This window comes from Papio anubis, chromosome 20, assembly GCF_008728515.1.
Source record: "Papio anubis isolate 15944 chromosome 20, Panubis1.0, whole genome shotgun sequence".
In the NCBI taxonomy this organism is placed as follows: domain Eukaryota; kingdom Metazoa; phylum Chordata; class Mammalia; order Primates; family Cercopithecidae; genus Papio; species Papio anubis.
This window is the reverse complement of record NC_044995.1, coordinates 39,158,138-39,173,660: the sequence shown is the minus strand read 5'-3', so window position 1 is coordinate 39,173,660 and position 15,523 is coordinate 39,158,138. Positions and strand designations below refer to the sequence as shown.

General features: G+C 52.9%; 1 protein-coding gene and 1 long non-coding RNA gene across 2 annotated transcripts; one reads left to right on the top strand and one right to left on the bottom strand.

The window, feature by feature from the left end:
* The first annotated feature begins 2,679 nt into the window (after nt 1-2,679).
* On the top strand, nt 2,680-13,383 carry LOC101006750 (glutaryl-CoA dehydrogenase, mitochondrial). The gene is given in 12 exon segments (XM_031659850.1): nt 2,680-2,917; nt 3,010-3,045; nt 3,360-3,503; nt 3,645-3,707; nt 6,025-6,195; nt 9,131-9,203; nt 9,205-9,263; nt 9,337-9,554; nt 10,030-10,133; nt 10,422-10,547; nt 10,822-10,982; nt 12,890-13,383. Coding segments are annotated over 12 exon segments (1,320 nt in total). The 5' UTR covers nt 2,680-2,826; the 3' UTR covers nt 12,964-13,383.
* Nucleotides 12,500-14,279, bottom strand: LOC116271688. The gene is made up of 3 exons (XR_004180369.1): nt 13,889-14,279; nt 13,418-13,531; nt 12,500-12,808 (listed from the first exon to the last, which is right to left on the bottom strand). It is a non-coding gene; the product is annotated as an uncharacterized LOC116271688 (long non-coding RNA).
* Nucleotides 14,280-15,523: the final 1,244 nt, after the last annotated feature.

Genomic DNA, 15,523 nt, shown 5'->3' with positions numbered 1-15,523 from the left:
TATAATTCCTGCACATATAATTGTGTGTCTGTCTGTGTATATGGACTATACACAGACACACAATTCCCAGGCACTAAAACACAACCCTATGTTATATTGGTTACACAATGTCATGGCCAAACAATCCCTAAAACACAGAATTCATAATCCACAGGCAGGCACAGTTACACAATCCTACTGACACAATTTAGCTATAATTGAGCAAACACACATGGGGAGTCAGATACATTGTCACAGAACTTTTTCCTTTTTAGACTGTCTCTCTCTCACTCACCCATGCTGGAGTGCAGTGGCTTGATTTCGGCTCACTGCAACCTCCACCTACTGGGCTCAAGTGATTCCTCTGCCTCAGGCTCCCAAGTAGCTGGCATTACAGGTGCCTGCTACCACACAAGGCTAATTTTTTTTTTTTTTTCTTGAGACAGAGTTTCACTCTTGTTGCCCAGGCTGGAGTGCAATGGCATGATGACGGCTCACTGCAACCTCTGCCTCCTGGGTTGGAGCAATTCTCCTGCCTCAGCCTCCCGAGTTGCTGGTATTACAGGCATCCACCACCACATCTGGCTAATTTTTTTTTTTTTTTTTTGAGATGGAGTCTCGCTTTGTCACCCAGGCTGGAGTGCAGTGGCGCGATCTCGGCTCACTGCAAGCTCCGCCTTCCGGGTTCATGCCATTCTCCTGCCTCAGCCTCCTGAGTAGCTGGGACTACAAGCGCGCACCACCACACCCGGCTAATTTTTTGTATTTTTAGTAGAGATGGGGTTTCACCGTGTTAGCCAGGATGGTCTCGATCTCCTGACCTCGTGATCCGCCCGCCTCAGCTTCCCAAAGTGCTGGGATTACAGGCGTGAGCCACCGCGCCTGGTGGTCTGGCTAATTTTTGTGTTTTTAGTAGAGATGGGGTTTCCCCATGTTGGCTAGGCTGGTGTCGAACTCCTGACCTCAGGTGATCCACCCGCCTTGGCCTCCCAAAGTGTTGGGATTACAGGCGTGAGCCACCTCACCCAGCCAAAACCTACACTTTATATGATCACACCACCCATCACTTTTGCAATATGTAAGTAATTATTTAGTCACACAGTTGCATAGCTACCAGTGCCCAACCATAGGGGATGCACCCAGTTAAACACAGACAACCACAAGGGCATGGCATCATAGGTCCTGAGAGACATACACATTTCTCAACGGATACACAATCAGAGTGGGTGCACCACAAACACACTACACAAAAGACAAAACAGGTGGAGTGCGGTGGCTCCCGGAGTGCGGTGGATCACAGGAGGCCAGCCTGACCAACATGGTGAAACCTTGTCTCTACTAAAAATAAGAAAAAAGGCTAGGCATGGTGGCTCACAAACCTGTAATACCAGCTACTTGGGAGGCTGAGGCAGGAGAATTGCTTGAACCTGGTAGGCAGAGGTTGCAGTGAGCCAAGACTGCATCACTGCACTCCAGCCTTGGCAACAGAGCGAGATTCTGTCTCAAAATACATAAATAAATAAATACATTTAATTAAACAAACAAACAAACAAAACCATAAAAATGGGCAACGAGCAGCCCTCGGAGTTGTTCTGCCTATGGAGGTTGCAGTGAGAAGAGATGGCGTCACTGCACTCCAGCCTGGGCAACAGAGTGAGACTCCGTCTCAAAAAAAAAAAAATTAGCCAGGCATGAAGGCATGCTTCAGTGGTCCCAGCTACTTGGAGGCTGAGGTGGGAGGATTGCTCAAGCCCAGAAGGTGGAAGCTGCAGTGAGCTATGATCGCTCCACTGCACTCCATTCTGGGCGACAGAATGAGACCCTGTCTAAAAAGAAAAAACAAAAACAAAACAAAACAACCCACATAGACTCACAGAATCATACAAGTACACACACACACACACACACACACACAGTCACAAGTATCGACATGTGCTTCTTCTTTTTTTTTTTTTTTCTGAGACGGAGTCTCGCTCTGTTGCCCAGGCTGGAATGCAGTGGTGCGATCTCGGCTCACTGCAAGCTCCGCCTCCCGGGTTTACGCCATTCTCCTGCCTCAGCCTCTCGAGTAGCTGGGACTACAGGCGCCCGCCACCTCGCCCGGCTAATTTTTTGTATTTTTAGTAGAGATGGGGTTTCACCGTGTTAGCCAGGATGGTCTCGATCTCCTGACCCTGTGATCCGCCCGCCTCGGCCTCCCAAAGTACTGGGATTACAGGCGTGAGCCACCGCGCCCGGCCTACATGTGCTTCTTGGGACAGACTGGCAGACAAGTTTACTAAGATCGCCCACTCGGAGATCATCTTCCCCATAACCAGCGCTCAGAGAACTCGAGGCTGGCCTCCTGGGTTGGGGAGGACGCCTAGCGCTCGCGCCAGAATTTCTTTGTTTAATTCTTGGCTCCCTCCGCACACACCCCCTGCAACTGACCAACCAGGTGTGGGCCGAGCACTTTTCTATGGCCAATAAGAGGAGAAACCCAGCTGGCCAATCGATTTCCCTCACTCGTCTTCCGCCCCTACCCCGTCCGCTTCTTAAAGGGGCTAACCTATCTCTGTATGGGGCCTCCTATTTCCACAGGCAAGGCTACCTTAGCCCTTTTAAAAGGCAGAGCGAGGAGGGGGCCGGATTCTACGAGGAACCAATGAAAAGCCTCACTCGGCCTCCGCTCCTCCCACTTTTTGCTGAGGTCAAAGGCCTGCGTCAGTTGCACTCTAGCCTCGGCAGTGAGCTGGGAGGTACCAGGTAAGGAAGGTAAGGTGGCTCCAGCCGTGGGTGAGAGGAGCTCCGCTGTGACACCCCGGTTCCTGTAGGTCGCCGTCGTTGCTCCGCTCGCTTTGAGAGAGCATGGCCCTGAGAGGCGTCTCTGTGCAGCTGCTGAGCCGCGTTCCCGGCCTGCGCGTCTTTCGCACGTGGGCCTCGTCGGCGGCGCAGACCGGTCAGTGCGGGGTCGGGAGTGTGGAGGGAAGGAGTGAGGAACTGGGGGCTTAGGGACTTTCCGGGGTTGACTTTCCCGTTCTGTGCTTGCAGAGAAAGGCGGGAGGACACAGAGCCAACTGGCCAAGTGTAAGGACCTCTGGTCGCGCCGTGTGTCTGCTGCCCCTGTTCAGCTGTCTGTCTGCCCCAGGTGGACTCTGTCCCAGAATCCGAGGGCTGCCCGAGCAGGGTGGCAGGGTCGTGGCCAGGGTCAGAGGCACTAAGGCAGTGACTGCGCTGTGCCTGCGGGGCCGGAGAAAGTTCACCTGGTCAGTCTCGTTTGCAGCTTGCAGTACCCGGGAGGCGACATGGGTGTGGAGCGGTAGGGCTGATGAGGGTCCGAGAAGGGAGGGCACAGTGATCGGGCGGACTGGACCGAAGCGAATTCCTTCTCCCCTTCCCAGCCTCGCGTCCCGAGTTTGACTGGAGGGACCCGCTGGTGCTGGAGGAACAGCTGACCACAGATGAGATCCTCATAAGGGACACCTTCCGCACCTACTGCCAGGAGAGACTCATGCCTCGCATCCTGTTGGCCAATCGCAACGAAGGTGGGCGGGCTGGTGGGTGCCCTGAGGCTGCTCCTCCCCCTGGAGCCACAGCCACCCCGCCTCAAGGCCCCCTTGTCCTTGGGGCTGGGGCTTCCTGTGGCCTAGGGCTGGGCCTGAATTTGGGCACTTGTCCCTTTGCAGTTTTTCATCGGGAGATCATTTCGGAGATGGGGGAGTTGGGTGTGCTGGGCCCCACCATCAAAGGTAGGAACAAGTGTCTCTCCACACACTGCAGACCCCTCTGTATTCTGAAAGCTTCTTCCTCCTTCCCTCCCTCCCGCCCTCCTTCCCTCCTCCTCCCTCCCTCCCTCCTTCCCTTCTTTCTCTTTCTTTTCCTTTCCTTTTCTTTCCTGTCTTTTTTTTTTTTTTTTTTTCCCCTGGAGTCTCCCTCTGTTGCCGAGGCTGGAGTGCAGTGGCACTATCTTGGCTCACTGCAAACTCCGCCTCCCAGCTCAAGCGATTCTCCTGCCTCAGCCCTTCTAGTAGCTGGGATTACAGGCACGTGCCACTATGCCTGGCTAATTTTTGTATTTTTAGTAGAGACACAGTTTCACCATGTTGGCCAGGCTGGTCTCAAACTCCTGACCTCAGGTGATCTACCCACCTCAGCCTCCTAAAGTGCTGGGATTATAGGCATGAGCCACCGCATTCAGCCTTTTTTTTTTTTTTTGAGACAGAGTTTTGCTCTTGTTGCCCAGACTGGAGTGCAGTGGTGAGATTTTGGCTCACTGCAGCTTCCACCTCCCGAGTTTAAGTGATTCTCTTGCCTCAGGCTCCCGAGTAGCTGGGATTAAAGGCGTCCGCCACCACACCTGGCTAATTTTTGTTTTTGTTTTTGTTTTTTTTTTGAGACGGAGTCTCCCTCTGTTGCCCAGGGTAGAGTGCAGTGGCCGGATCTCAGCTCACTGCAAGCTCCGCCTCCCGGGTTTACGCCATTCTCCTGCCTAAGCCTCCCGAGTAGCTGGGACGGCGGCGCCGCCACCGCCTCGGCTAGTTTTTTTGTATTTTTAGTAGAGACGGGTTTCACCGTGTTAGCCAGGATGGTCTCAGTCTCCTGATCTGGATCCCGCCTGCCCCGGCCTCCCAAAGCTGGGATTGGCGTAGGCTTGAGCCACCAAGGCCAGCCAATTTGTATTTTAGTAGAGACGGGTTTCACCATGTTTGCCAGGCTAGTCTCGAACTCCTGACCTCAGGTGATCCACCTGCCTCAGCCTCCCAAAGTGCTGGGATTACAGGTGTGAGCCACCGCTGTCTCGGCTCCTTTTCTTTTTTTTTTTTTTTTTTGAGATAGAGTTCAGCTCTTGTTACCCAGGCTGGATTACTGGATTGCAGTGGTATGATCTTGGTCCCTCACTGCAGTTTCCCTCCTCCCAGGTTCAAGCACTCTTGCCACCTCAGCCTCCTAAGTAGAAGGCTGGGATTACAGGTGCACCCCACTTAGCTAATTTTTTTTTATTTTTTTATTTTTATTATTTTTTTTTTTATTTTATTTTTTTTTGTGACGAGTCTCGCTTCTGTCAGCCTAGGCTGGAGGCAGTGGGTCGGATCTCAGCTCACTACAAGCCCTCCCCGTTCACGCTTCATTCCTCCTGCCTCTAGCCTCCCAGTAGCTGGGACTACAGGCCACACTGCCTCGGGCTAGTTTTTTGTATTTTTTAGTAGAGACAGGGTTTCACCCAGTTAGCCAGGATGGTCTCTGGACCTCCTGACCTCGCGGATCCACCCCGCCTCCGGCCTCCCAAAGTGCTGGGATTACAGGCTTGAGCCACCGCCTCGCCTAATTTTTTATTTTTATTTTATTTTATTTTTTTTTTTTTTTTTTTTTGAGACTGAGTCTCGCTTCAATGCTTCAGGCTGGAGTGCAGTGGCCAGATCTCAGCTCACTGCAGCCCTCGGGCCTCCTGGGTTCACTTATTCTGCTCACTCCTGTTAGCCACCATATGGCTACCAATCGCAGACCCGCTAGTTTTTGTATTTTAGTGTAGAGACGTTTCCCCACCGTGGTTAGCCAGGATGGTCTCAATCTCCTGACTCCTCGTGGATCCTACCGCCCCGCCTCCCAAAGTGCTGGGATTACAGGCTTGAGCCACCACCGGCCTACCTTATTTTCCTTTAATAGAAATGGAATTGCACCATGTTGGGCCAGGCTGGTCTTGAACCCTGACCTTGGATGATCCACCCGCCGACACTCCTGTGCTGGGATTATGCCGAACCACCATGCCCGGCCCCTTTGTTTCTTTTTTTAGAGACAGGGTCTCACTATGTTGCCCAGGCTGGTCTCAAGCGATCCTCCTGCCTTACTGAAAGCCCCCTTCTTTCCCTAAGCCACAATTTCCCAGTCTGAAGTGGGGCTGTTGTCCCACCCTCTGAAAGTGGCTATGGAGATGAAATGAATAAACCTCAGCTAGGGCCAGCTTGGTGCCTGCCTCCTTGTGTGTCCCTATCCCGCCTTGTCTCTTGGGTCCTAGCTGGGCAGGGCCGTGTTCTCTATTGTCCTGCTTTCCCCTCCTACTGCCACCAGGATATGGCTGTGCTGGCGTTTCGTCTGTGGCCTATGGGCTCCTGGCCCGAGAGCTGGAGCGGGTGGACAGTGGCTACAGGTCGGCGATGAGTGTCCAGTCTTCCCTCGTCATGCACCCCATCTATGCCTATGGCAGCGAGGAACAGCGGCAGAAGTACCTGCCCCGGCTGGGTGAGTGGCTGGCCATGGGGCCTGGTGGAAGGAAGATAGTCCCTGAGGTCTGGAACTCAAGGGTGGGACTGTCCCCTGAATCTATTCTGTCCCTATCTCAAAGATAGCAAAAGTGGCCACCTGGACCCCCTGCCAGACCCTGGGCTTCACCTGGAGATCTGATCCCTGGCCAGCCTGATTGTCCCCCTATGTGACCACCATCATCTCCCTACGCTTTCTATGTTCCCCAGCCCAGCCCAAAGTGTAAAGTCCACCAGGTCCCTGCCCATGTGCAGTGGCTCACACCATAATCCCAGCACTTTGGGAGGGTGAAGTGAGAAAATCCCTTGAGCCCAAGAGTTCGAGACCAGCCTGGGCAACGTAAGGAGACCCCATGTCTATTAAAAAACAAAAAAAGGGCCGGGTGCGGTGGCTCACGCCTGTAATCCCAGCACTTTGGGAGGCTGAGGCGGGCGGATTACAAGGTCAGAGGATTGAGACCATGGTGAAACCCCGCCTCTACTAAAAATACAAAAATTAGCCAGGTGTGGTGGCTGGGCTTCTGTGGTCCCAGCTACTCAGGAGGCTGAGGCAGGGAGAATGGCGGAATCCCAGGAGGCGGAGCTTGCAGTGAGTCGAGATCGCCGCCACTGCACTCCAGCCTGGGCGACAGAGCGCAGACTCCGCCTCAAAAAAAAGAAAAGGAAAGTTTCTATGTGGCCCTGAGCTACGGATGTTGGCCCTCTCTTTTCCATGGCGCCTTGAGGCGCTCAGCTGCTTCATGATGAAGCTGAACATCTCCTTCCTGCAGCCACTGGCTGCCAGAAACTCATTGAAGTGGGACGATGAACGAAACTTTGTAATTGTTTATGAGAGGCATATGGCCACAGAAGTTGCTGCTGACGCTTCTGGGCAGAAGAATGGAAGGGCTATGTGGTCCTAATCAGTGGTGGGAACAAACAAGCAGAGCCTTCAAGATGAAGCAGGGTGTCTTGACTCACTTGACGCGGTCCACCTGCTACCGAGTAAGGCATTCCTGTTACAGACCAAGGAGAACTGGGAGAAAAGAGAAAATCAGTTCGCGGTTGTGATTGTGGATGCTACCAATCTGAGCGCTCTCAACTTGGTTATTTTAAAACAAAAGGAGGAGAAGGATATTCCTGACTCATACTACAGTGTCTCATTGCCTGGGGCCCAGTAGAGCTTAGTAGAATCTGTAAACTTTTCAATCTGTCTAAAGAAGATGATGTCTGCCAGTATGTTGTAAGAAAGCCTTTAAACAAAGAAGATAGAAACCTAGGACCAAAGCACCCAAGATTCAGCTGCCTTGTTACTCTACATGTCCTGCAGCACAAACAGCAGCTGCATGTACTGAAGAAGCAAAGTACTAAGAAAAATAAGAGGCTGCAGAATATAAACTTAGGCCAAGAAGGAGGCTAAGGAGAAGCACCAGGGACAATCGCAAAGAGACGCGAGACTGTCCTTCTCATGAAGCTTCTACTTCTAAGTCTGAATCCAGTCAGAAGTAAGATTTTGAGTAATAAATAAGATCAGATTCACAAAACAAACAAACAAAACCCCACAAGGCTCTATGTAACCAGGCCTCTGCTGGACCTTCCCACCTCTCTCTTGGCCACTAATGCTCCTCCCCCAGCCAGACTTAGCTCCTGAAATTCTCCAGCAGTACTGCCAGTCCTTTTGCACATCTGTTCCTCTCCTGGCACTGCTGTTCCCCCACAGCCTCCTCCTGCTTAACTCCTCACGCCTCTTCCAGTTTGGCTAATCCCTTCCTGACTCCCTGGGTTCCCTCCTCCTCTGACATTGTGATCATGACTTTAGGGTAACCTGTCTCCTGAAAGCAGGGCCAGACCTAACTTAGTTATGAGGCCTGACTCAGGGGCAAGGGTAATTTTTTTTCTTTTTTGAGACGGAGTCTTGCTCTGTCCCCCAGGCTGGAGAAAACAGCATCTTTGCTCACTGCCACCTCTGGCTCCCCAGTTCAAGCAATTCCCATGCCTTAGCCTCCTGAGTAACTGGGATTACAGGTGCTTGCTACCCATGCCCAGCTAATTTTTGTATTTTTAGTAGAGATGAGGTTTCACCATGTTGGCCAGGCTGGTCTCAAACTCCTGACCTCAAGTGATCCACCCGCCTTGGCCTCCCAAAATGCTGAGATTACGTGTGTGAGCCACCTCGCCTGGTTTAATTTTTTTTGTATTTTTATTTTTTTTGTTTGTTTTGTTTTTTTTTTTGAGACGGAGTCTCGGCTTCTGTCGCCCAGGCTGGAGTGCAGTGGCCGGATCTCAGCTCACTGCAAGCTCTCGCCTCCCAGGTTCACGCTTATTCTCCCGCCAGCCTCCCCGAGTAGCTGGGACCACTGCTCGCCACCTCACTGCTAATTCTGTATTTTAGTAGAGACGGGGTTTCACCAGATAGCCAGGATGGTCTCGGGATTCTGACTGATCTCTCTGCCTCTGCCTCCCAAAGTGCTGGGATTACAGGCTTCACCGCTACCGCCAATTTTTTTTTGTATTTTTAGTAGAGATGGGGTATCACCATGTTGGTCAGGCTGGATTTTTTTTCTTTTTTTGAGATGGAGTCTTTCTCTGTTGCCCAGGCTGTAGTGCAGTGGCATGATCTTGGCTCACTGCAACCTCTCCTGCCCAGGTTCAAGCGATTCTCCTGCCTCAGTCTCCTGAATGCTGGGATTACAGGCACACGCCACCACATCTGGCTATTTTTTTTTTTTTTTTTTTGTATTTTTAGTAGAGATGGGGTTTCCCCATGTTGGCAAGGCTGGTCTCGAACTCCTGACCTCAACTGATCCACCCGCCTCGGCCTCCCAAAGTGCTGGGATCACAGGCGTGAGCCATTGCGTCCTGCCACAAGGATAATTTTTGAGTGAGGGGATGTATTGGGGAGCAGGCAGCCATGTGACCTTGTCTTGTGCCTGCAGCCAAGGGAGAGCTCCTGGGCTGCTTCGGGCTCACAGAGTCCAAATGTTTTAGGAAGTGCGATCCTGCTGCACGGTAACGGTATTCGCCACAACTCATCCAACAAGAGCTACACCCTCAACGGGACCAAGACCTGCAGGCCCCAGGCAGTGCGTGAACAGGGGCAAAGGGACGCTGGTCAGACCCCTCACCGACTGTTCCATCCCCAGGATCACCAACTCGCCTATGGCCGACCTGTTTGTAGTGTGGGCTCGGTGTGAAGATGGCTGCATTCGGGGCTTCCTGCTGGAGAAGGGGATGCGAGGTCTCTCGGCCCCCAGGATCCAGGGCAAGTTCTCGCTGCGGGCCTCAGCCACAGGCATGATCATCATGGATGGTGTGGAGGTGCCAGAGGAGAACGTGCTCCCTGGTGCATCCAGCCTGGGGGTGAGTGGCAGCCACTTTGGGAATGGGTGTTGGGTCACCTGCGGGTGCGGCTTTGTCAGGCAGGCTCCGTGCTGGGGACGCAGCTCCCTGTTCCTGTGGAGCCCACACAGCGGTGATTCTTACTCAGCCGGACTCACTGATGTGCTGAAAACTGCCCCTGTTTGGTGACCGTCTCGCTCATCCCGGCTCTGCCCGGGACACATGGGCCTGAACCAGCTCAGTCGTTTGACTCACAGTGCATCTTCTGGCATCCATCAGCCTCCTAGCTCTGAGCATGGAACCCAGATCCCAGGCTGGGTGGGACTGTGTGCAAACCAAGTGAGCAGGCACCGAGCGTCGGTGCCAGGGCCGTCTGTGATGTGAACCCCCTGCGTGGGGTGGCTGGGGAGGAGGCTTTCCCTGCTTCAGAGTTGGTTCTACATAGGCACTCTTGATGTCTCTTGGGTGGGGCTGAGGTGCCATCTCAACCCTACAGGGTCCCTTCGGCTGCCTGAACAACGCCCGGTACGGCATCGCGTGGGGTGTGCTTGGAGCTTCGGAGTTCTGCTTGCACACAGCACGGCAGTACGCCCTGGACAGGTGTGTGGGGGCTGCAGTGAGATCCCCTGGGGTTGTGGGGCAGCTTGGGTTTCATTCTCTACCCCATGGGTGACTCCCCAGCCCCCTCCCACCAGGCCTGAGTTCCTTGCTCTGGAATGACCAGTGACGTCCTTCTGAGCAGTCATGGGCTGAGTCAACAGCAGGGCCAGGGCGAGCTCGGGGGCACTGAGGCAGCCTGGGAGGCTTCCTGGAGCAGGGGGCCCCAGGACAGGGACAGGGTGGGAGAGTGGACCTCCCCTCACCCTTACCCTGCCATTGCCCCTGTAGGATGCAGTTTGGTGTCCCGCTGGCCAGGAACCAGCTGATTCAGAAGAAGCTGGCAGACATGCTCACTGAGATTACCCTGGGCCTTCACGCCTGCCTGCAGCTCGGCCGCTTGAAGGACCAGGACAAGTAGGGGTTGTGTGGCGGGGGCTGGGGGACGGCAGCTGTGGGTGGAGGACCTTGTGTCTTTCCTGGAGAGAAAGGTCCTTCCTGCCTGGTGGCCCCGGGGACCTGAACCTTCTGCTCTCCCTCTTGTCTTTGATGGGCTGGGCTGAGGACAGCCCCACTGGTCCCTCATTGGGAGCTTGGCTGCATCAGGGAATCCCCACCCCGGGCTAGGTTTGCTTGGGGCATCGGGATGCCAGGATCCCCAGTCCTTGTTACCCTCATATGCTGCTCCCAGGGCTGCCCCCGAGATGGTCTCTCTGCTGAAGAGGAATAACTGTGGGAAAGCCCTGGACATCGCCCGCCAGGCCCGAGACATGCTGGGGGGGAATGGGATTTCTGACGAGTATCACGTGATCCGGCACGCCATGAACTTGGAGGCTGTGAACACCTACGAAGGTGGGAGCTGGACCTCAGAGGGCTCACTGCAGCCTCAGTGTCTGGGGTGGGGGTACAGCGAGGTGGTACGGGGACAGGCCTGAGTCTGACTCCACCTATCACTAAGTGACAGTGTGACCTGGGGCGAGCCTCACCCCTCTGTCCCTCATCTGGAGTTGCTTACACGGGGACTGTGGAAGTGAAGTGCTTCATGCACCACATGGAGGCCCCATCATGCCTTGCGAGGGGCTCCCAGCTCTTTCTCCCACATGCTGGGGATGAGGAATGTTCCTGAGACAGGTAAGCTCCGAAGGCAGCCCAGGGGTGAGGCCCAACTCCTAGCAGGCTGGTGGGTGTGAGCGAAGCTACACGCAGGACTCAACGCTCCATTTTATGTTAAGAGACAAAAGTCATCTTCAGATGACGGTGTTTGCACCCTGCAACTGATGGTGATTTACATGGCGGCCCAGAACCCCTTGCTTGGTGGGAAGACAGATGTGGAAAAAGATACTTAAAAAAAATAAAGTGCAAACCCAGTGTGCACTATGCAGGAACAGAGGGAGGTATGAGGACCCCCCCGCCGGCAGAGAGGCTTCCAGACAGAGAGGACAGCAAATGCAGGAGGGGTGCCTTCCCTGCGCCACAGCCCCAGATCTTGTCTCTATCTGGCAGCTGGTGGGTAGGGGAATCCTACAAGTGTGAGAATGACCTTGAGGACAAGCAGAGGGCGCCGTGAGACGGTTTTATGCAGAGATGGCATGAGTCAGATTTGGTGCTTTACAGGCTGGGCGCAGTGGCTCACACATGTAATCCCAGCACTTTGGAGGCTAAGGTGCGAGGATTGCTTGAGTCCAGGAGTTAGAAGTTACAATGAGCAATGATCACTGTGCAACTGCACTCCAGCCTGGGTGACAGAGTGAGACTGTCTCAAAAAGAACAGAAACAAAGGCCGGGCGCAGTGGCTCAAGCCTGTAATCCCAGCACTTTGGGAGGCCGAGGCGGGCAGATCATGAGGTCAGATCGAGACCATCCTGGCTAACACGGTGAAACCCTGTCTCTGCTAAAAATACAAAAAATTAGCCGGGCGTGGTGGTGGGCGCCTGTAGTCCCAGCTTCTCAGGAGGCTGAGGCAGGAGAAGGGCATGAACCTGGGAGGCGGAGCTTGCAGTGAGCTGAGATCGCGCCACTGCACTCTAGCCTGGGCAACAGAACGAGACTCTGTCTCAAAAACAAAACAAAAAAAAATAGGTTTGTACTTTAGGAAGTAAACAGAATTGGCTCTAAAAAGGAGGCTACAATCTTGCCTTCTGCTCCATGGAGCTGGGGAGGAGCAAAGGATGAGATACCAGGGCGTGAGGTGTGGGAGAAGCGACCTCTTCTCTGGGAGAGGTGGCTTCAGGTGGGCAGAGGTCAGCTGAGGCAAGTGACTGCTTTTCTGACGTGCTGTCCCTCCCGTCCCTCCCAAGGGTAAGAAAGGGCCTGCTGTGTTTCTCTGGAGCTCAGGGGTGCTTTTAGCCTCTGCAGCAAGGAAGCGTGGCCAGGTTGAAAATCAAACATTTAATAAACTGTGGGCCTGGGGGTGAGGAGAACTTGCCAAGGGTGGGGAGCATGAAGGCTGGGCCCATGGCAGGGGCTGGACTTGCTACGTTTTGGGAGTTCAGCACAAGGAGCTTTGGGTTTTTGTTTTTTTTTCTGCCAAGATGCATTATAGAACCATGAAAAACAATTTCTCAGTGTGGCCCAAATGGTGGCCTCACAGTCTTCTGGAGGCTGTCACTAAGGCGTGAGTCTCCCGGCAGCTGTCAGCATTCACCATCTCTGTGGGTCTGTTCTTCTGAAGCAGTGGCCTGGGGGGACATGAAAATTCATTTTAAAGGAAGTTGTGAGCCGTGAAGACTCCAAACCAACTCTATATTAATCTTGTCCAGGTACACATGACATTCACGCCCTGATCCTTGGGAGAGCTATCACGGGAATCCAGGCATTCACGGCCAGCAAGTGAGCCCGCCCCATCAGGGGCCCAAAACTCTGAAGCCCCTTTCTGGAAAGAGGCCTGGCTGGACCGCAGGAGCGCCATGCTCTGAGAGGGAGGTGGCGGATGGCGTGGGAAGTGAGAGACACTGATTTTTAAATATCAAAATTTCCCTTTGAAGTCGTTCGGATGTGTTCCTTAAAAAGAAGATGGAATTCTCTGTAGAGCGTCTCAATCCACTTTTAACCATGGATGAGAACAGACTCCATTTACCCTGAAATAGCAGCTTTTCTTGAGAGGAGAGTGACATTGAAGCAACTCCGTCTGCTCCAGCCGACCCCTCACACCGAGTTCACAGTGTGCCCTCCGTCCCTCCCGTCTGGGGGTAGTGCCTTATGCTGGGTGTTGGAGCAGAGTGAGGGAGAGGAAAATAAAGAGCTGCACATCTGACCCCAAGGTGTCAGGCCAGTTTACTGGTAACCACCTGAGAAGTAGTTTCAGCCACGGAAGAAACGAACACGTCTGGGGGCTGTGAGTCGCTGGGACGTGGTGGGGACTTCCCCCTAGAGTGGTCTGGCCCCCGTCTGAGTCTTAGGCTCTGGTGTGAAAAAGAAACCCAGGTTAGCAGTGACAGGCTGTGCCAGGGCTGCAGGGCTCAGGGCTGTGGGCAGAGGGGATGATTTCTGAGTGGCAGGGGTGCAGGGGACTTTGTCCTTTCTGTCACCACAGAGCTGCTCATACAACAGCGGGACATGACAACGGGTTGGCTTCTCAGCTCAGACACACCATGTTATAGGGGACCACAAACAAGATGGTAAGTGCACCAGGGGCTTTGCAGGGACTGTGGCCTGGTGGGGTCAGTGCTGGGTGCCTGGTTTCTGTTCACATTTACTCTTGGCTGGGCCATCCCTGTCCTCTTCCTCAGGCAGCGCCCCCCATGTGAGTTTCCTCATACCTCAGGCTGGAGACACAGGTCTTTGTACACAGTCTCCACGCTGTGGCAGACTTGTTTGAGCTCTGTCTCCAAATGGCTGATCTTTGCCATTTTCTGGGTGAACTCTTGGAGCTTTTCCTGGATGATCTTGTTGTGGTCATTATAAATCTGATAGATCCTCTCCTCTAATTTCTCTGTCAGATCCGAAACCTTTTAAAGAATAAGATGTGTTCTTGGAAAATCAAACAAGAGGTATCACAAGACATATGTGTTAAGTGGGTTTCTTAGATTTCTGTAATTTATCTTATGAAAATGGCAAAATAGGCCGGGCATGGTGGCTTACGCCTATAATCCCAGCACTTTGGGAGGCAGAGGCGGGTGGGTCACTTGAGGTCAGGAGTTTAAGACCAGCCTGGCCAACATGGTGAAACCCCGTCTCTACTAAAAATACAAAAATTAGCCGGGCATGGTGGCACATGCCTGTAATCCCAGCTACTCGGGAGGCTGAGGCAGGAGAATCACTTCAACCCAGGAGGTGGAGGTTGCAGTGAGCCGAGATTCCACCACTGCACTCCAGCCTGGACAAGAGTGAGACTCCGTCTCAAAAAAAAAAAAAAAGAAAGAAAGAAAATGGCAAAATAGGCCAGGCATGGTGGCTCATGCCTGTAATCCCAGCACTTTGGTAGGCCGAGGTGGGTGGATTACTTGAGGCCAGGAGTTCAAGACCAGCCTGGCCAACATGGTGAAAACCCATCTCTATTAAAAATATAAAAACTAGCTGGGCATGGTGGCGTGCGCCTGTAATTCCAGCTACTTGGGAGGCTGAGGCAGGAGAATTGCTTGAACTGGGGAGGTGGAGGTTGCAGTAAGCCAAGATGATGCCATCGCACTCCAACCTGGGCAACAAGAGTGAAAGTCCATCTCAAAAAAAAAAAAAAAAAAATTAGCAAGGCATAGGTGACGGGCACCTGCAGTCCCAGCTACTCGGAAGGCTGTTGCAGGAGGATCAGTTGAGCCCAGGAGTTAGAGGCTACAGTGAGTCATGATCACACTAATGCACTCCAGCCTGAGTGACCCTACCTCAAAAAAAGAAAAGAAAAACACCAAAAACTAAAACCCAGTGCAGTGACTGGGGGTCAGATTGCCTATATGTTAAATTTTCTTGTTTTCTTGAGGCGGAGTTTCACTCTCGTTGCCTAAGCTGGAGTTCAATGGCATGATCTCAGCTCACTGCAATCTCTGCCTCCTGGGTTCAAGGGATTCTCCTGCCTCAGCCTCCCGAGTAGCTGGGATTATAGGCGAGCACCACCACGCCCAATTAAGTTTTTGTATTTTTAGTAGAAATGGGGTTTCACCATGTTAGCCAGGCTGGTCTCGAACTCCTGACCTTAGGTGATCCACCCCCAACCCCCGGCCTCCCAAAGTGCTGAGATTACAGGCATGAGCCACCGCACCTGGCCTGTTAAATTTTTTTAACAGGCAAAAGTATATACAGTCGTGTGCTACATATTGACATTTTGGTCAATGTCAGACTGTATATACAATGATGGCCCATAAGAATATAATGCCATATTTTTACTGTACCTTTGATTAGATATATTTAGATACACAAATACTTACCATCGTGTTTTTTTTTTTTTTTTTTTTTTTTTTTTT